Genomic DNA, 20,628 nt, shown 5'->3' with positions numbered 1-20,628 from the left:
ACACCACACTAAAGATCTTATCTATACTCCCCCTCTTCAGACCTTCCAAAGTCCCTACATACCTATGATTAAAGACTAATCACAATACATCTCAAAAGGTAATAAATTCATCTGCTGACATTCCAAGGAGTTTTTCTGGTCCGTATCATGCCAGGCTATTATAACTCTACTCACCATTTTCTTAGAAGAAAGAACGAGCTTCTCCAGCTCCTACCTACACTACCTGATGCAGGTCAAAAGTAACATCCAGGATTCTATCTAGAAACTAACCAGGAATAAATGCAATTTGGGGATACTGGTGGCACAGCTTCCCCACAAGAGCTGTTCCACACTCACTCGATCATGACTGGCCCTAAGGAGCACACAACTGCCATTTAGTGTTGAAGTATAAAGTGCACAGAGAACGGTACCAACCTGTAGAAGTTATTTGCTACATTCAGCATCTTTCTTACTTGTACAGAGTAGCGCAGAGCTACGCTCATTATGTATTGCATCTGAAGTGTGATTCCGATTGGACATGATGGACCCACAAAAGAAATACGGTGGTAAAAACCGCTGTTATGTCTCACAGGCTCTCACACTAATCCTCTGGCTGGTGCTGCTTGCTCTGTGTGGTGCGCACGACAGAGGTAGGCATGTTCAGGTGAAGCATATGGACCTACAAAGCCCCGTTACTACTGGTTCCCAGAACTCAATGCATATCTGCACAGGCAGTAGAAGAGTGGCCTGATACTGGAAGTACAGAAAGCTGTCACTATGCAGAGTACTTTAGCAGCAAGGAAGACGTTCCAGTGTCCTCTGTATCCCATGTACATCTATACTGGGACAATAATCTAACCCCGGGTGTAAACACTATGTTCTCCTTGATTTGCTAAAACAGCATCACTTAACGGTGATTGAAATAAAGGTAAAATATTCTTCAAGGGCAAAAAGGGGACAACTAATTTATACAAAGACCATTTAGTGCACTTATTGATCATTCGAGTAAAACGTACTCACGCTTAGCAAATGCTATATAGCTCTGTATTAAAAAGAGAACCTATGGCAATTTAATGCAGGTACCCTTCCGCCCCAGGGACCGTCTGCAGATGCTTTTCCTGCATGCGAAGGGAGTGGCAGCTGGAGGCTACATGACAGTGCAGCGTGCATTCCGCCTCCCCATGCACTAATAGCTCTAACAGGAAAGGGATCTGAAAGGCAGCTCCCAAACATACAGCTGATGTTGTATAAGGCTTTAAGAGCATCTGTAAAGAACAAGGCACAGGTTCTGCAGCATAACAAAAGCACGTATGGCACAGTACCATTCAGTCCTGCATGATGCTGAGATTCTTGTTTGAAAAGACAGTTGATATTTACAGCTGGCACTGATCCCACTTCCTCTGTCTTTTCTTTTGAAAGCTGTTCCTCTAATTTTTCATGCAAAGACTTGTTTGTCTCTATGCTTCTTTCAAGCTGCACTCGCAAACTCTGTATTTCAGTCAATAGTTCATGTAAGTCAAGTGGATTATTCTGATCTTTTCGGAATTCGTCTGATGCATCACATCTGGGATCTGAGACAATTTCAAAAGAAACACAACATCTTTAGCAATTAAAATAATATTAGCCATAACCAGAATGCTGAGCAAGTAAATTATAGCCAGTGTTATCCTCAATATTAAGAATTAACTACAAACAGCATTAAGATAATGGTTTGACAAAAAAAGCATGTCTTAATTGCTTCTGCCCTCTTAAAGAGTCGAAAATTATTTTTCACTTTGTCCATAAAAGCTAATAAGTCTCATGCCAAAAGCAAAAAAATACAATAAAAGGAGAATGAATAGGATTTACAAAATTCGAAGTGCATTAATGCACAGTCTGGGGAAAGAAAAAGGCATGGGTAATCTCGGAGTGCGGAGGAGGGATGGAGTAGAACTGGGAGTTAATTTTATACACAGAAAAAAAAGAAAATAGAGATCACCTGGCAACCAGAGGAACAAATCTGAACCTGAAAAAACCAAGAGCTGTGTTCGTCTTCTGATAAAAGAAGGTCAGTACACAAACAATCCCATTTATTCCTTCAAGCTGAAATCAAACTGTTCTCCAGAGCAGGAAGGGGCTCAACTGCACGAGGAGGGTGCTGCTGCTCTCTCATTACATTACCAGTTCTGCAAGGAGACTTACTTCCATCCCTGAGCCAACTTTGGCTTAAACCTTATGCCAGCAGGACTCTTCTGCTGCAGCTAGGCATGAAATACAGTGATGGTAGGGCATATTACTTAAAGTAGCAGGAAGAAAAAAAAATCAACTTTTACAAGAACTTCCCGTGGGAAATTTGCTGGATCCTGTAATGGGTTTGCAGCAATGAACAGCATTCCACTCTTTTGCCCAACCATACCAACAGCTATGTGGTGGTATAGCTTCCTTAAAAGGGGTAGGAATAATTCTTCTGTCTCATTCCTACTCCTCACCTTTAGCGACAGAAATGCAGAAAGGAAATTATCAAATGTCTCATTCAGAAAGCAGTGCCAGCCCTTCTCCCCAGCCCTAGGGAGAAGACACTACCCTCGTACTCAGACAAGAGACAGCACAAGCTACCTAAGTAAGCACCACCTGTGAGGATGCAGCAGCATGTATTTAGATGACAAGTAAATATCTAAGATCCCCACAAAGCTTATCCAGCCTGAGCCACTGAATCTCCAATATTTGTTTTTAGCTTAGCTGAAAAGATAAAGGGAACTTGAGTGTGACTAGTCAGAACATATCACACATCTCAACTTCGCAGTTACACTGCTAAGTAAAAAGCAGCATTTGATCATCAAGTTGTCAACTCTGCTTTGCATAGTAGACACAAGTAGAAACAAACAGCAACCTAGCCCTACTGTCCCTTGACGAGATCATATTCAGAGAGAAGGGTTTCAAGGGCTAAGGGTGTAGAAACAACTGTGCACTTATACCTGTCCTCTTCCTTCTTGCTTCTTCCAGCTTTTCATAAACCTTGATCTCAGTTCGGAGTGACTGCAGTAACTTCTCATTCTCAGAGACCTGATGTTCCTTTACATTAATTTCTGTTTGTAGCCTGTTAAGTCCGAATAAAACAGCTAAGTTAAATGTTAAATTACTGTATTTTGTTTCAAAATCTAAAATCCATTCCCCTTTCCTCCATAATTCTTCTCTTGCATTTTGAATCTATCTATGCACCTCATTAATGTTAATTGCTACGGCTAAACACGTGCTTGTCACATTGACAATTTCTTCTCTAAATGAACATCTAAATGTGGACAGAATCAATACCTGTTTAATTCATTACGACTGCTGTAAATTTGACATGTCAGATATCTGATTTCATCTTCCTTTTGGCCAATTTGTTTTTGCAACCTTTCATTTTCTTTCTTGATGCATTCATAATCCTCATGAAGATGCTCAATGATTGCATTCTTTTTAGAAAGAGATTCTCTTAACTTTTCATTTTCCTTTTGTTTATCTGAAACAAGAAGAGACACAAGGTATCGGCAATGCCCATGATCTGCTAAAGGTACGCTTTTTAACAAAACCAGCTTTTTCAGAGACTGTCAGAAAATAACAGCTGCTCTTGTGAGTTTTAGGATTACAGTATTTCAATTTTCTAATTAATTTTGCTAGATGCATTTACTGTAATGTGCAACATTTAACTCCCAGGACTCACAAAGGCTCAGCAAAAACCTGTGTACAGCCTTATGTGCCAAATGCCCCGACACCTCTTGGAATTTGGTCGGAAGGATAGTATTCAACAACTAGTGGCAGCACAATCCCAAAGCAGGCACACTGACTTTGCCAATCCTCATAAAATAATGGATTTGACTTCTCTTTAAGAAGAAAAGAACTTGGCAGGATTGTTCTAGGGCATGTTGCATCCATGTTCATCTTTGCCTCACAGAAATCCCCCTGTCCTCTCCTTCCCAGCCCTATTCATCCACCCAATGTATCATATCAGTCCTCCTTTCCTTGGCACAAGCTACTTCCCCAAACTGGTTCTCTAACAAGAATTGCTGATAGAGGCAACTGAGCATTTTGAGAGCTGCAATCACAGAGGCTTATCGGGACCCCGAGTTTTTTGTGACCTGTGTTTAGCACTGGAAAAGAAGGTGGCAATCTTAGCAAAGAAACAGCAGGGAGGAATCGTTTCATCTCCCAACAGTTAGAAAATCACTCCCTCATCTTCAATAGTCTTGTTGAAAGCATATGAAAATGGCAATGTCCACGTGCTCTTAGAAATGTGCATCACCAGCCTTTCACTACTGAAGGGCTAAGCTAAGACTAGAGACAGAAAGCACCTAAGACCAAAACATGCAGGAGGTACCTAGGAGCCTTTTCTTTCTCTAGTGCATCCAGGAATAAAAGGAAAAGAAGCTCACAAACTCCAGAGATACCAACATTATTTTAAAACGCAAGGGAGACAATACCCTGTTCATCATGGTTCTGATAAAAAAGAAACCCTGGCATTATCAGATCATATCATCAACCGTGGAAACAAACAAAAGCAGGGATATATTAATTAAAATAGTAGAACCTGAACAAACTGACAAGCACCAAGATGCACCAGAACAGATGAGAGAATACCTAACTCTGGTAGAAGCATCAGTTCTTTTACACAAAGAGTCTGAAAATATGGAGACCTACAACCTAATTGTGGCTTAAGCTGCTTTTAAGAACCTAGTTGGCAAGTTGCTGGTTTTCTTGGGGGGAAAGAAGAGGGAAGACTTTAATCGTCTCTGTTCACAGGTCTGAAAATGAGAGAAGTTTAAAATTAATCTGAGATTACAAATACTTCCAAATGGAATCCCTCAGTTTTGTTCTCTTCTAAAGTGCTTCCAGAAAGGTGACTTGGCCTGTCCAGTCAAGCCTCTGTAGCAGCCTTCGGAACCTAAGTGTAAGTAGTTTGCTTCCCTTTGCAACTCTTCCGTACCGAATGGCTTCATTTTCAGCAATAATGCTATTCTATGGCTTTCTCTCTCTCTCTCTCTTTCTCTTTTAAAGGGCTTCAGAATGGAAGCATGGAGAAAAAGGAGGAAGAGAAATAGTAATAAAAGGCACAGGGGGAAGAGGAAAAAGAATGTATAAAAAGAAAGGTGTGCAAAAAGAAGAATGGAGAAATGAAAGTGAGTGTCAAATGGAAAATGCTACAAATAAACAGAAAGAAAGAGCACTACTGCTACTCCTTTATCATAGTTAACCCCAGTTTGAATGCTTATAGTTGAGCACGGAATTTCAGTGGTGGGAAGAATGGTTAAGTCAGTTTAATGAGTGGACTGTTAATATTTTATTGTTTTCCGATCTGGAACAAATTGCAGCACACTCCTGTAAAGCAGTTTCACATTTTTACCTCTCGATCCTTTTGCTAGCATTGCATTCAGAACTTGATTTTGCTTCCTCAGGAAATGTATTTCAGAAGTCAGGGAATTATGCTGCTCTGAGCCATGGATAAAAATGTTTGCAGAACCTATAAATATATACATAAAAGATGATTTATGAGTCATCTCTAGGTCATTAAAGATTAAACTTTCCAGACAAGAACAATTTAAAAAATAGCAGGAAAAACATGTTCTGAAAGATATTTCTCCCCTATATGTTTTGAAGGTTATCCCTACAGAATAAAAGGCAGTTCAGGTTAATGCCAAGTAATGCAAAGCCCTGAATCACAAGTACCTCTCATTGCTGGGCGACTATTACCAAAATTGCAAAATTAGCCCGGGCAGTCTTTACCTATCAGCCAATACCAACAGGAGTATTTTGTGACATTGCTATTCTTTGAAAATAATGCAAACTGTAGGAAGGTTTACCATATATTTCCGTCTTTCCCTGTGCATACTCTGTTGTATTTAGTGACAGCACTGCAGAGGACCACTACATTCTACCAGCTAATCCATGGTGGTCAATGTAGGAAGGAACGTAAACAGTCTGTAGCGAACAGATTTGCTGCCACGCCAGCCTAGAGCATAAGGCTGGAGTCACTGTCTTTGGCTCTGATTACAAACTGAGAACCCATTTGGGATCACAGGGATGAAGATTCATCCCTCTTAAATTCAGGTATCTAAAACTTAGGTAACTGAACCAGTGTTGATCAACCAGGCACCTCCAGAGAGCGACTCATCCGACGTACCCTCTACACACCTCCCTGCAGATGAGATGCCCTATCCTCCGAAGAGACGTACTTCTCTCCCGTGCCTCCATGAGAAGCTCTGGGCAACCGGCACAGATTTAGAGGTCTAACATTTAGAAACTTAAGGGTGATGAATCCTACCGTGAGGATTTTTATTGTGCTAGTTGTATGAATATAGGTGTTAAATCCTGTACCCAGTCAGTCAAATTCCAGCCTAGGTAATCCTCATAATGTACTGTATTTATGCTATTCCTCCCACAGCGATGTGTAATGTTACAGTACGGTCTGAAAAGTGCCACATTCCACTCTCAGGGTGGCTGCCTCTGAAATGCAAGTCAAGTAATTGCTATTGCCCTTTAGAACCTGCTTATAGTCAGTAAAACAATTCAGGACCCACCGGAATTAACATTACTATTAGAAGTATTTTTCAGTTGATTGGTTATCCCAGTATCTCCTATGCTGTACAACTTGAGGTAACTACATGAGTGTCAACTATTTGCTTAATAGAGAAATAACTAGCTGGCAAAAAAATTAGTGGAATGTATGAGGAGGATACCTTTCAGCTCTGGCAGTTCAATTCAACTTGATGTGCTGCACTTCCCCTGAGCAATCTCATTTTATTGTAATCCCAACTGAAGCTTTTACCCACTACCTAACTGGGATGTAGTGTGCCATGATATGCACCTCTTGTCGTTACTGAAAGACTCAAAGGCTCTAGAAGCCTGGCACTAATGGCATTTTACTATCTATATGTTAAAGAGTTGAGGCAGCTATGTGAACTCAAAAGCCTTTTTCCTTTCAGATTTTAACAAAGCTATTCAACTTGAAGTGGCAAGGCTTGATGGTCTCATCTTGATTCTAATTTAATTTATTGCCCATCACCCAGCTTCATCCTATTTGAAAGTTATGCTATCACAGTTCTACTGAAAGGCTTTAGAATATAACTATTAGTTATCTTACATAATAAGGGATAATGGAGAGCCAGTGGTAATAAGGCCACAATCCTGCAATTTGACCCACTACTGAGACTACTACTTCTGTGCAGAGCCCTGCTGACATCAATTACGCTCTCCACACATGCAAAGGTCCATCTAACTAGAGTAAAGTGGAGCATCAGGGCCTACAATTGCGATACACTTGAGTTTCCATTATGTTTTGTGCTGAAAGAGGGAGTGCTAAGGAAGTGTACCTTGAAGGTTTCAAAGGAAACGCTGGCTGAAAGACAGGCACTATTGAAAATCACACCCAAGAGGAGGGAAATATTCATTCCCAGGTAAAGCAAAATAAAGGCATACCAATGCTGAAGATAAGTCTGAGTAGCTAGTTACTTATGGGTTAAAAAAAGCCAACCAAACCCACTTTTAATGTTAACTGCTGTTAATAACATTTGAAACCTAGGAAACTCAAAATTAAACCCGTGATTTTATTTTGAAGCCTAACATTTGAAATGATTGAAGAAATTATTTTAGTTCTACTTGCACTGCAAACCTCAGCTCTCTAGTAACGACGTAGTCATTACCAGCACTTGAGTCATTTATAGAATACTAGAAGCCCAAAGGCATTTAAATACTCAGAGAATCTGAATATTAAAAATAGCATGGCAAAAACAGTGGGCATAAGCGTGTATCTACTTCCATAAAATATTTATCAGACAAGAATAATTCTATGCATTAACTTCGGTTGAACAACCAACACAATATCAGATGGATTTAACAGGCTCTCATCAACAATTAAGTATGTTACTACTTGGTTTTGTTTTTTAAAGGAAAACAAACTAAGGATAATAAGTTGAAAGTAAAAAAGTTGTTTCAAATTATTACGTCCCAAAGCTAAAATCCGCTTCAGCTTCACTTGAGAACTTCTTTTTATACTGCAAGTCAAAAAAAGCCCATCTATCAGGAAAAAAAGTAGTATCGTTACTAGAAGAGAGAATATGCATATCTGATTAACACGACGGGGAAACAGGAAGCACTGAGAGAACACAGTAACAAAAAGAAGCTGTTCTAACAGGTAGCTGCTTTTTTCCTTTCTTTTCCAAATTTCTCCTCCATGCATTGCTAGATGTGCTAAGACAACAAGAAGACAGATGGAAGGCATAAGACAGTTTATAAAGAAAATATACTTTCACTGCATTAATGGATGCCCTTGCCAGAATCTTTATGAAGCTGTAAAAGAGTTGGAAGTGTTTCAGTGTGGTTATTTCACAAGAACAGCATGCCTTTCCAGCAGCGTAAATACTTCATGAATGAAATGGATGCTTTTTATACACCTTTCCATCACTGTAAATTATTCCTGAAAGCAAGCTGCCATTTGCAGGTAGTCTCCATTTAAACAACAGAAATGGATCATGGGGATGATGTAAAACATAATGAATCCAATGTCAATATTAGTGAAACTGAGTAAAAGGAAAGCATGTATGTATTTATTGCCTGCTTCCAGTCTGAGTAATATTGTATATTAATCAACTGTCCTATGGGGGGAAATGTGGGAAGGAGAGCAAGAACAAAGTGTAGGAAAGTATGCCTGGTATGGTGTGCTTGAACAGGTGCTACAAAAGCACCCTCAGTGAAAGCCTGGCTACCTTCTTCTGAAAAGTCTTAAACCTACCACAGAGCTTGGCTTTCAAAGATGCTGAACATTAGAGGCAGAGCGCAGTGACTCTGAATTTGCATACCTATTTTTAGTATTTTTCATCCACTGCTTTATATTAGAGTTTGGAATGAAAACCACCTCTATGTTAAAATTTCCATCAGTTTCTGTCAGGTATTTCTCATTAAAAACTTACAATGTCATTTTGTCCAGAACACATTTGTCACACCAATCGACTGAAATGACAAGCTGAACACCATGGCCTAGGCTCTGCCTTACAGCTGTTTTGTCCCTGTGTGCAAACAGAAGCTGGCTTTAAAGCAGTCACAAAATTCCAGAGAGGGCGTCTCTAACAATCCAGTTAGCCGTGGTGCTGTACTGACCACCCTAGGTATACACAGAGTAGGCACAGGAAAGCTAATTCCACAAAATCCCTACTTTGGATCAATAGCAGCAATGTAATTTAGAGCAAAGCACCTCCTATATTCATACTGGGCCTAGGCCCAGTGAAATGAAGTTGATAAAATGGGCTTTGTCTCCTGCAGCTGCCCCTGGCTGGACTTGGCAAAGAATTCAAAGAAGATGACATCCTAAAATCCAAGACCATTACAACAATAATGATATCCCAAAGGCAGAAGGGGGAAGAAAAAAACAACAAAAAAAAAAAGGAAAAAAAAAAAAAAAAGCAGGCTGTTTGCTGATAATAGAACTAGAAGGGTGTTTCAGTTCTCTGTATGAAATTCAACAATGGCATCATCAAATGTTGTAAAACTACCTGATAGTCCTGTTCTTTTAGCAATATGTGCAACTGTAGGTTTGAGGCCGTGTGATGTACCTGCAGCCCATAAAAGATTTGTGCATCGGTACTGGACACGCTCCAAGCCATGGACTCAGGGCAGAGGCACATTGGATCTGTATTTATGCCACTCTACAGGCAGCATGGAAAAGCCATGGCTGCTGCTGGAGCTCAAGATGCAGCACTACTCAGAGAAAGGCACATCATTTTCCAACTGTAAAGGGGTGGGGGTTATTCAAAAAAGCATACAAAACATTTCCAGCAGCATTTGATCCCTCAGGCTTTAAGCATGAAAGGTGGATTTAATTTTTCATGAAATAGATTCTTACCTTGATCTAGTTCCTTGTCTGTTACTTGTCTCTCAAGCTGCTTCCTCAGTCTCTCATTAGTTTTTATGGAGTATTCTAAATGTTGTCTCAGAATTCTAATTTCTTGCAGATGCTCCATTAATAACTCTAAATAAACCAAGAGACCACTTGTTATTTAAAGAATATGTACTCCTGTCAAATCTAATGCCTGTTAATACTAAAAAATAATACAAAGCTGCTCAAAATGGCAGACATTAAATAGCTGATCCCCCAACAGTCTCTCTTCCATATAATCTGCAAACCGTGCATTTAGTGAAAACTCCAACTCTACATTTTTCCTTAAAACAATGGTCCAGTTTTAATGCTCTTTACATTTCTTCTTCCTACAAACTGTAGTAGATAACAATTTTATCTAGTCAAAACATTCCCCATACTGGGAAATGAATCCAAAGTTCTGCAATGCAGCTCCACACTCAGGCTCGACGCACCAATAGTATACATTTTTCCTTATAACAATATGAAGCTTACCAAAGCACCTCAGATATAAATTTGACTTTGACTTACACAATGCGCGCCATAATAAATAAATCTGTTCTATCAAGTTTCATTACCGTACCTTTTCCTTCTTGCTTTGCCATTCTACAATTTTTCTTCCATTGGCTGTAAGTTTCAGCTTTGCTCAGGAACTTATCTGTTCTAACTGTCACTATCTTATTTGTCAGTTTATCCATGTCATACACTCCTGGTTTACTCTGCAATATTTTTCTCCTGAACAGTACGTGCTATCTCAGCTATTAAATTTTCATCACTGCCTATAACAAAGTACCGCAAGCATCACTTGTGCTTAGCGAAACTATCCAGGTCAAACATGACACCACTTATTAATTATGCAGCACTTACAATTCTCAAGAAAACACAACACTGGCTTTTATAAAATTAGAAAATCTCTCTTTTTCAATGTAATAATCTCTTGACAATTGTCTGTTTTCTCCTTATAACTTGTCTATTTAAAGACTGTCTGGAGTACTGTAAAAGATGATAGTCTAAAACAACAAAGACACAAAATATCATAGTTAATTTTGTTTCAAACAGGAGGTAGCTCAAATCGTTGTCATCTTTGTATGGCTTATTACTGAAATTGCAATGATTATGCAAGATACTGGAAAGCTGAAGCAGACAAACATTCTTCATTATTTCTTAATTAGTTCCCTTGTGTCTTATTTATCACATTTTCCCAATATCTAGCGAATCTTCACTGGGAAAAAAAATTACCTGGGGGAAACTTGTTTGGCAGAAGCGCCAGTGTGCCATGCTGTCCCTCTAGGTCATGCCTGTGCTCGGGTGATCCAAGAGATGACTTTTCTGACAAATCAAAGTCAGACAAGCTATGAAGAGCAGATGGTACAGGTGAGTCATCCTTCAGTTGCTGGTACATTGTGGTGTTCTTCTCATTATCCCTTTTGTGCCAAACAAAACATTTTGAAATATAAAAATTATTGTATCACTTTGGAAGCATGAACAGAGAGCACGGTGTCAAATTTACAGGACACAGGCAAAGCGAGGGAATTTATGCGACAGAACATGACAAACGACTACACATCAGAGGTATATATCACGACTGAAATGCAGACCTCACTGAAGTCAGCAGGAATGATCAATGGGCCCCAGCCTAGTGTGGTGTTCCAGCGCCAGGCAGTCACCTCCGCGTTAAGGGGACCTCAGGCTGCCGCGAACAGGCAGCTGAGCATTTCTGTAGCGCAGAAGAATCCCAGGCTGGCATAAAACCAACACATGCAGCATAACAACACCTGCTCTCTTCACCTTCAGCATAAGGGTGTTTTGAGAATGAACTCCAACAGCACTGTACTCCAGTGATGCCGAGCCAGCCCCCAAGGTCACGGAAGCAGAAAGGCAGCTGACTATCCCCCCTAGCAGCTGCAATTAGGATAATATCTGAACATTACACAACAGTGTATTATGGCACATGTTTTATTTGTTCATGAAAGGCACGATCCGGGCAGCATCACACTGCCTCTCAGTACCTCAGCTGTTTGAGGAGAAGCGGGGAAAAAACCCTTCATTTGTTTTCTGTGAATATTTTATTAACAAAATGGGTATTAATGAAACAGGCAACATAAGCAAAGCCCTCCCAAAAAGCAAAATGGTGGAAGTTGTGCTACAAAACATGGAGCATCCTTATCAAACAACCCTACATTTGATAAACATGCAATCGCACTCTTACCTTTGAGCTAATTCATTAAGTATGGTAACTTCCGTACCTATCGATTCTCCTGCAAAGCAGAAATAACCGATTAAAAGCAGACATTGAGAATTATACATTTTCCCCCTCCATCTTAAACTATTTAAATACAAGAATGGTAAATCAAAGAGAAATTAGAGAAGTCAACAGATACTCAACACACTGTGTGTTAGTGTCAAATGTGGTACATGAGTAAAACTATTTATAGCCCAGGAACAAAGCAATAGCTTTCTCTGAGTGCAAAAAAAATTACTAGGTACCACAGATGCCGGATTTTACAGCTTTGGTGTTTTTGTTAGCATACAGATGTAAACTACTGTGTTATATGGCAAAAGGATTAGAGGTACATGCCATTACTTCTTCAATAAAAATTATATAAAAACAATTCCATCGCACTTGGATTTTGTCCACGCAGAGTCAGGCTAACCAGTTATCCTTAATAAAGGGGCATACACAAGATACTGCCTGCAATATTCTCAGTGGTATAGCGTGTGAGCACAAGCACAATTCAGTGCAAGAGACCTGGACTCAGGCACTAATTTGAATAAGGAAATAAAGAGTTCCATGGTGTCACCTTGGCTCACCACATTTTAAAATTCTTGTGCAATTAAGCAAACGTGGCAGGCAAGAGTTGCACAGCTGAAATTTCAGGGGAATGAACTGAAGGTCAGGATGGAAATGCAGAGACAGACGGTTGTTTATGCTTCTTTACAGTCAATTCTTAGTACACTGGATGTTCTTTATAACCCTACAAACATCATTTTATTTTAATGTGTGATTCAGTGCAACACCATTGTGTTAGATATATTGAATTGTCTCTGTTGTCAGTGACTTTTCATAGTATATAGGATACCATCTGTTGGTTTAAAGGCATTTAATGTTTATTCACTACACAGTCTTCTCATTTGTAATGCAAGGAATCTCTGTAGCCACTGAAATCATTGAATACACTCAATCTTTCATTACACTGCTATGACACACTAGCCGTAATACCTTTTTCTCATATACAATTCCTTTATATGAGCAATCGAAACTGCAACTTGCTGCCACTATCTTTAATGAAAGGCAGAATACAGATCACTGTATGGCTGGGTCCTGAATGTTTCTGAACAAAGTGATCACTTAGAGCCAATTTCAGGAAGACGTGAGGGTCAGGGTCCCTATCTGAGGCCACCTCAAGCGTTTTGCTGAAGACGGCAGTTTTGCAGCTGACATCTGTGGAAGTATTGATAGTTGTTTGGGTCCGAAAGAGCAACACTTGCAACAACAGGAAAAGCTCTTTCTTGCTGAATTTCACTCATCTTAGCATCCCTTTCCCATCGCTTTGCCACTAACTTTCTTCAGACTATGGACTGAAGGCCATACGCCTGATATACACTGCCTTCAGGTGACAACTGTCGATTTTGATGCTCATTTTACAAAACACGGTTGCATTTTAGCTACTATGAAAGAGAGTGAGCTCTTCTTAACCAGCTAGACTATGTGGCAGCAAGATACAGGTCTCTCAGGAAAATAATTAGAAAAGATCAGAGTAATACATCTCCTGATACGGTCCCACTTCTAGATGTTTAAGGCTTTGCCTTTCCTACGTAATGACTTGCCAAACAATAGGTAGGGAAACTGGGATAAACCAAGGACAAGAGCATTTTCAGGTCTGTAAGTTCCCATTTTTTCAGACAATATGGCAGTTATTACCTCACTGATAATTAAAGGGCTTCGCTTACCATACACGTTACAATGTTTTTCCCTGGGTATACACTCCATTCAGCACTTGGCTTTCTCTACCACCAGGACAACAATTCTCTGGCCAACTTCGAGTTCCCTGCTCAGGAGGCTCTTGTTCTACTATTATGCCCTAAAGAAACCCTCAAACACACACTGATTTGCAATACCACAGCCTCTTAAATTCATGAGCTACTCAAAATTCTGAAAGGAATTATCTGCCTTCTAACCAAATAGATTTTACCTTTCTCCCCCATGTTTTAATTTTCTATGTGCACCACTTGTGTGGGTTTCTCCATAAAGTCTATGGCTCTTTTTCTTGGTGTATCCAGTGACAGAGGATTTTACACCTGCACACAATTTAACACGTGTTATTTCTACAGGAATATCAATAATGTGCAAATCACCATGGTATTATCTTCCAATAGTCCAATGCAGGATTCCTTGCAGCTCCTTTAAAGGCTCTGGCCATAGAAAATTGATTAGATGGACTATTATATAATTTCTTCTTTTACTCTAAAAGCACAGAGCAGATCTCTGCACTGCATTTACCCGTCCTGCAAGCAACTGCGCTTTAGAGGGACAAGCTTCAGGAACCTGTAACTTTTTATTTTAGTATAAACATATATTGTGTTAAAAACCAACTGTGAACCATGCCCATGAGAACCCTTCAATGGAGATACCCGGTGCTCAGGCACAACAAAGTCAGCTGGGCTGTTTCCTGAAACCAACTTGTAACTAAGCTATGACCACTATATTTTGAACAGTTAAAATATGCATGTGCTAAGACAAACAACTCAAAACAGAAGGTGTCAATACAGAGGACAACTACAAAAGTAAAATCCAGTCTTGCTGGGGCACTAAAATTTTACCTTCCAAGACAGTCTTCCCTATAAATCATTTAAAAGCAACTAAGAGGAACTAAGGTTTCCTTTTCACTAAAAAGGAAAAAAACCACCAACCAACAACAAAACCTTCAAATTTTGAGAACATTAATATATCTTAGACAATAAGCACAAAATACTGCTACTTACCATACAGGGATTTCCTTTCTAGTTTCTCAAACAATAGTACCGTTTGATTCAGTTGTTCACGGAAGCCTTCAGCAACATAATAATCTACATCACTGGCTTGAAGCAGTTCCTCAAAAGCTTTAATAAGGCTTGTCAGATGGTGGTGGTAAGCGACACAACCACTGCGGATCTCTTTAATTTGTTGGCTTTGAAAGGAGAGTTCTTGGGCTTGTGGATGAACTAATGAATCATATCTGAGAAAATGAAATTATCTTTAAAGTAATTTTCTGACCATAAATAACATTTAAATGTAAATTAAAAGTGAATTAAACTTATATTCCTAAGCTATAATTTTATGTCCCTCAATTTCATTTTAACGTGTTTTTACAGCCACAATGAGAAATATATTTTCTCTAACTGTTGAGCTTTGTATTTATGGACATAATTTGTGGGTTATTATCCTTCACTTAACTGCTTCATTTATAAGATGGGCAGAAACTAAGGTAACAACTTGTTTGTCCTCTTGGAAATAACCCAATGGTATGCAAAGATGCCAAATTAAAGTAAGTAAGAGTAAACACATCAGAATTTTTAAGAATACACATATTTTTCTTGACTGGCTCATATTTTGCTGTTTTTTTTTGTGGGGAGGAGTGGGGCAGGCTGGAGTTTCATTCACTATGGAAGAACAGATAGAGCTGTCCCTTCTTCTGAAACTGTATGTATTTCCCACCAGGAGCACAACATTGAACTTTCTGAGCTGATGCTTTCACAGAGTCTGAAAATTCTGCACATCTCTGCATGTTTACTACCAGAGACATGGCCATGACAACCACTGTAGTGTCCAAACTCTTGTACTCCACAAGCCAAGATATAAATTTCAACTCAGATCAATTTAATTTATTCTGCACTTGCAGATACAACATCTCTTTTATAACACCAACTGTCTGCATTATGGACTTCTTTCTACAGGCTCATACATTAGTGGAGAGAAAAAGGGAGAGGATCTGAAAAGATGCAGGGAATCAAACAAAATATGGGTCATAAACAAAATCTATGATGTTGTGGGTTGTTATAGAATTTTTATTGTCATTTGTATAGGAAGAGATGCATAACTCATTTTTGGGTCTGTCACTTGTGACTCATGCAGTTGTCCTAGACAGTGGCCATAAAAACTTTACAGCGATCCATACTGTCTCATCCCTTAACTTACAGTTAGATCTTCCTTTGTAAAATGGATGAGGTATATTTTCAGGGTATGTAAATTTGTATGTACTGTGTAGGACAATTGTATTTTATGATAGTAATACTAAAAGATATACAATAGTCCATGTTGGTGGTTGCTCAGTGTCTCCAAACATTTCTACTCAAGCATTCTGAAGAAAGCCAAAAGGCTGAATACTTTTGTTATACTTCTGCCATTCTGTAGGCCCTCAGGATAATGACAATAGTACAGGAGGGAAAAAAAAAGGGGGGTGGGGGGGTGGTGCTGAAAAGATTTGGTCTTATGGAACCCCATTCTATGTCTCTGATTTGTAGATATGCTAGCCAAAATGCTGACCTTAGTCTTACCATACAAAACCCAAGACTGATACTTTCCAGTCTCCCATAAATGATTTTCCAGCTTATGCTAGAAAATTTCATGCATAAATTTATATATATATATATATAAAATACACATAAATATATTAAGTATATTCTATATACTTTTACATCATTCAAAGGAAGGCATTACAGCATTCAACCGAAAATAAATTATAGCTAGAGTGTAAACTTTTTGTTTTACACAGTCTGGTCACACAAACAGAAGGGCTAGTATGAATCTGCCAGCTAATTGCCCACGGAAACATTTCCATTCAAAATACGATGTTTCACTTTCTTACACTTGTCACCTGAAAAAAATCTGAGTCATGTAAAACTGTAATTCTTTGAGGAGGGCTGACCTCTGTAATCAAAGAGTAACCTGAGGACATCTCACTTTGCTCAAGAGAGGATGTCTTGGAGCAAAGAGAGCTGTGGACCCAACGCGCAGGGAGACATGCAGGTGCCTGGCACAGAATCATTACAGTGATAGGGGCTTAACAGGAGCAGTTACGTTGTAAGAGAAATATTGTTTAGTACTTCAAGGCATCTTTTAACTAAATGTTTCCGTTGCTTTATGTTAATGTTAGTGAAATTTAGCCTTTACTCTAACAACACACTCCTGTTGTATATGTGTGAATAAAATTATCTTCATATTACTTTCCTGTGTTATTGGTATTGCTGTTTACAAAAAGGAACCTGAAACAGTAACAGCTTTACTCACTTGGATGGTGATGCTTCTCTCAGTTTGTTCTGAAGATCATACACTTCATCAAGATGCATATTTGCAATCTGCTCTTTTTCAAGTTCTGCCTCATTTGCTGATAGTAGTTCCTTAAGGTTTTCTGCTGTCCAGGTATCAGGTGCTTTTGAAGACTCTGAATTCCTATTTTCAGTGTGGATCTCATAACCCATCAGCTGATGGGCACTAGAAAATGTCTTGATTTCTTGCATAGTTGTATCTTGCACTTGTGTAACGTGTCCTTCCACAGGCAAGGCTGTGTCACTCAAAACTAGATTGGAAATACCACTTGATAAAAGCTGGTCAGAGGTCTGTAAACGAAATACTAACATTTTGTACTTCTCAAGCTCAGACTGCATATTCTTAATTTTTTGTTTCAGTTCTTCTATATCATCTATGACTTCACAGTCATCAAGTGCATCTGTATTTGTTACACTCAATTTGAGAGAACGCAGGCACTTGGAACCTGAATATGCAGTGGCTGAGTCAATGTCCTCATGTTCCATGGAAAAAAACTCTCCATCTATCTCTTTTAATGAACGCTGGATATTCATGTTGCTAATGTTATGATGATTTTGCATTTCTGAAAAACAGGAGGTTTGCATGTGAATACTAATATTTCTTTATCTGACATTCTGTTCTTAACAGCACTAGAATGAATTCATTTACTTCTATAATAACAGAATAAAAACACAGAATAATTACAACTATACAATATTAGTTTTGAACTTTTGACCTCTTTCTATGATTTGCCCATTAATACAACTTGCACATCAGATATTTCAAAACCCTTATCACCTTTCAAATAAACAATACTCAAAATACACTCACTTCCCAAATGACTGAAAATTACTTTTGCCATATGGAGTCCTGAATCACCACCGACGAAGCCCAGACCTATCCAGCCCCAAAGATAACCTCAAACATAAGGCACTGAGATTTAAAAGTAGACTCTATGACTTTAAATTGTTCTTCCTAAAACTTCTAATTAAACCTTCTTTTTCTCCTCACTTCAAGAATCTATACAAAACCAACTGGAACATAAAGTCAGTGGAATTTTAAAAAGATTACCAACAAAATAGTAAAATTTGAAAAAAGGGGCTTTAATGGCTTCTTTTTAACATGTGTTCTAAACAAAATCCATAAAACTGTTCAGTGTTAAAGGTTTTACTGGCACTCATTTGGCATGCACATCACATCCCTTAGTTGACTTTGCAATTCACAAGTAATGCTAATCACCCCAGATTCATCAGACCAATAAAAGCTATATAGTCCTATGTATATTCTATGTTTATAGTTCTGGGTACGTTGAGGGCTGTATGTGTAAGCACCTGGGAAAACAGTTATTTTCTGGTTACCACTAAATTAAATTTTCTCCTTCTATTAGTTCTGCAAAAGATCGCTATGAATTAGAACCTCCCTTCTGGGAGTTAATGATTGATCTTGCACAGGTCTTAGTACTTTCAAATTGGTTTCCATGGAGAATTCGAATGCCCAGGTTCAAGCTCTAAATTAGCACAAAATTTTGGGGGGCAGCAGGGGGTGGAGGAGCTGTTTATGAAGGCCCAACTCAAGCCCAAGCACAAGAGAATAAAACCAAATATAACCCAAGAGCTGGAGAAAAATGAAGCTGCAACGCTGGGATATCAACATATTTGAAATTAAGGCTACATGATGTTCTCTGCAGTACACAGCCTGCTGCGCACCATTATGTATGTCATTCAAAAGGTGACAGAATCACAGGACAGAAATGCTTCCAAGAAAATGTTCGTGTATGAATTCAAGAAGACACACTGAATAAGGGAAGGCAACACTTAAGTTCATCAGCTTCTGCTCCTCCTCTACCAGTTGGCTGCTGCAGTAACACAGATGTCAAAGAAGGTTGCAGACTGAGATGGAAAAAAAAACCAGATACTAGATGAACTCTTAAACTCTGCAATCCTGATTTCATGCAAATGTTCCAGATAACAAAAAGAGGAAATAAAACCAGATGTTGGGGAAGAAATATTTCTGATTAGAATACTGGTTATGGTTTTAATGAGACACTGCCCTTTAATGAAAGGACAACTAGCCAGCTCTCTGTGCATATATATGTGTCCGCGCACACAAAGGGCACACACGGAGCACGATCCTGCTAACCAACTCGCTGGCTTCAACGAAGCTACTTATCCAAATAAAATTAATGATGTGACAAAGGATTATAAAATTGGTCATATCCTCTGTACTCTATACACAACATGCTAACCAGGTTATTCAAGCCCTCCTGAAGAAGACTAATGGATGATACAGAAACACGTAATACAGTGTTAAGCCTATTTACATTTTCATTAAAACGATTCCATTAGGTTTCAACCTAGTTGAATGCCTTCAGATAATTCAGATAAGCAAAATTCTATCATTCAGTTGCTTCATTCCAATAGTTCAGAACTAGATGCAGAAGCAGTAAGTAACAAACATTTAATTCAGAGAAGAGTTCAGAAGTGAGGACATTAGCAACAGAGATCAGAGTTAGGCATACAACTCATTATTTTTACTGGAAAGCGGACTCATAAATCCCTGTGGCCCTTCTGAAAGCATAACCCTTATAAAAGACCAGCTTGAATTCTTAGAGCAATTAATCCATACGAGCTAAGAAAATCAGATTTAAAACCCACAAAAAATGGCAAGGGAGACAATTACCTGCAGTAATTTACAATTTTGCACATTTCAGAAGGAACTAGAGTTTTAAAATGTCTTTTTTTTTTTTTTATACTACACCATATAAATGCTATACCTTGATAGTTTTGCTGATCTCTGTCCATCGCATATTCATTCTTGCCCCCTGTATCCAGATCAACACCTTGCAATTCCACCTGGACCTCACTATTATCCAATTTGAGCAATGAGTCAACTGAATAGTGGGGGAAGGTAAAACAGATTATCAGTAAGTGGCTAAAAAAAAATTAAGTGGGGATAGTTAAGCAAAAAAGAAACAAAAAAAAAAAAACAAAAACCCCACACCCACAAACCCAAATCTGGCCCTCTTAGAATTTGAAACGGGAAAATTATCTAAGGAAGAACTACTATTGAAAATGTAATACAAACACTACTGGTCATATGAGAGAGCATTTGCACGTGTCTTTAAAATTATAAGGCTAAGTACTAAGAACGTGAATTGCAAAAGCTTCCTACCAGCAAATGAAGACAGACACTTGCAAGTTCCCTTTGTAACATAACAGTTAATTGATTTTTAGTGCATTTTTAAATGTTTTACATTAAGCTTAGAGAAAAGGCTAAAAAGTTTTGCCAATATGAGCATTGATCATAAACTAATCTCCTGCAATCTCCCACTGCATCAAGTCCCAGAATTACTAAGCGTGCAAAATAATTGTTACCCAGAGTAAAGAAATCAGCGCAGAAAGGCAATCACAGGACTGCAGTCCTAACAGGCTCTGATTAATTTCAGGATCCAGTTCAAAAGTACTGCCCTTCTCAGAATTCTTCATGGATTTTTGCACCTACC

The 20,628-nt window shown here is 38.8% G+C and overlaps 1 protein-coding gene across 3 annotated transcripts in view; it reads right to left on the bottom strand.

Annotated features, from left to right (window-relative positions):
- CDK5RAP2 (CDK5 regulatory subunit associated protein 2) overlaps window positions 1-20,628 on the bottom strand; it is an 83,207-nt gene that overhangs the window by 10,336 nt on the left and 52,243 nt on the right. For all 3 annotated transcript variants that reach the window (XM_040607749.1, XM_040607751.1, XM_040607752.1), the window contains 10 exons: window positions 19,900-20,016; window positions 17,109-17,709; window positions 14,825-15,057; window positions 12,051-12,099; window positions 11,081-11,265; window positions 9,830-9,955; window positions 5,339-5,455; window positions 3,271-3,460; window positions 2,934-3,055; window positions 1,302-1,550 (listed from right to left, as the gene is read on the bottom strand). In XM_040607749.1, the coding sequence (XP_040463683.1) occupies window positions 1,302-1,550; window positions 2,934-3,055; window positions 3,271-3,460; window positions 5,339-5,455; window positions 9,830-9,955; window positions 11,081-11,265; window positions 12,051-12,099; window positions 14,825-15,057; window positions 17,109-17,709; window positions 19,900-20,016 (1,989 nt within the window). The remainder of the gene's footprint in view (window positions 1-1,301; window positions 1,551-2,933; window positions 3,056-3,270; window positions 3,461-5,338; window positions 5,456-9,829; window positions 9,956-11,080; window positions 11,266-12,050; window positions 12,100-14,824; window positions 15,058-17,108; window positions 17,710-19,899; window positions 20,017-20,628) is intronic.

The sequence above is a fragment of the Falco naumanni genome, chromosome 9, assembly GCF_017639655.2.
Source record: "Falco naumanni isolate bFalNau1 chromosome 9, bFalNau1.pat, whole genome shotgun sequence".
Lineage (NCBI taxonomy): Eukaryota > Metazoa > Chordata > Aves > Falconiformes > Falconidae > Falco > Falco naumanni.
This window is presented reverse-complemented; position numbering and strand designations above follow the sequence as displayed.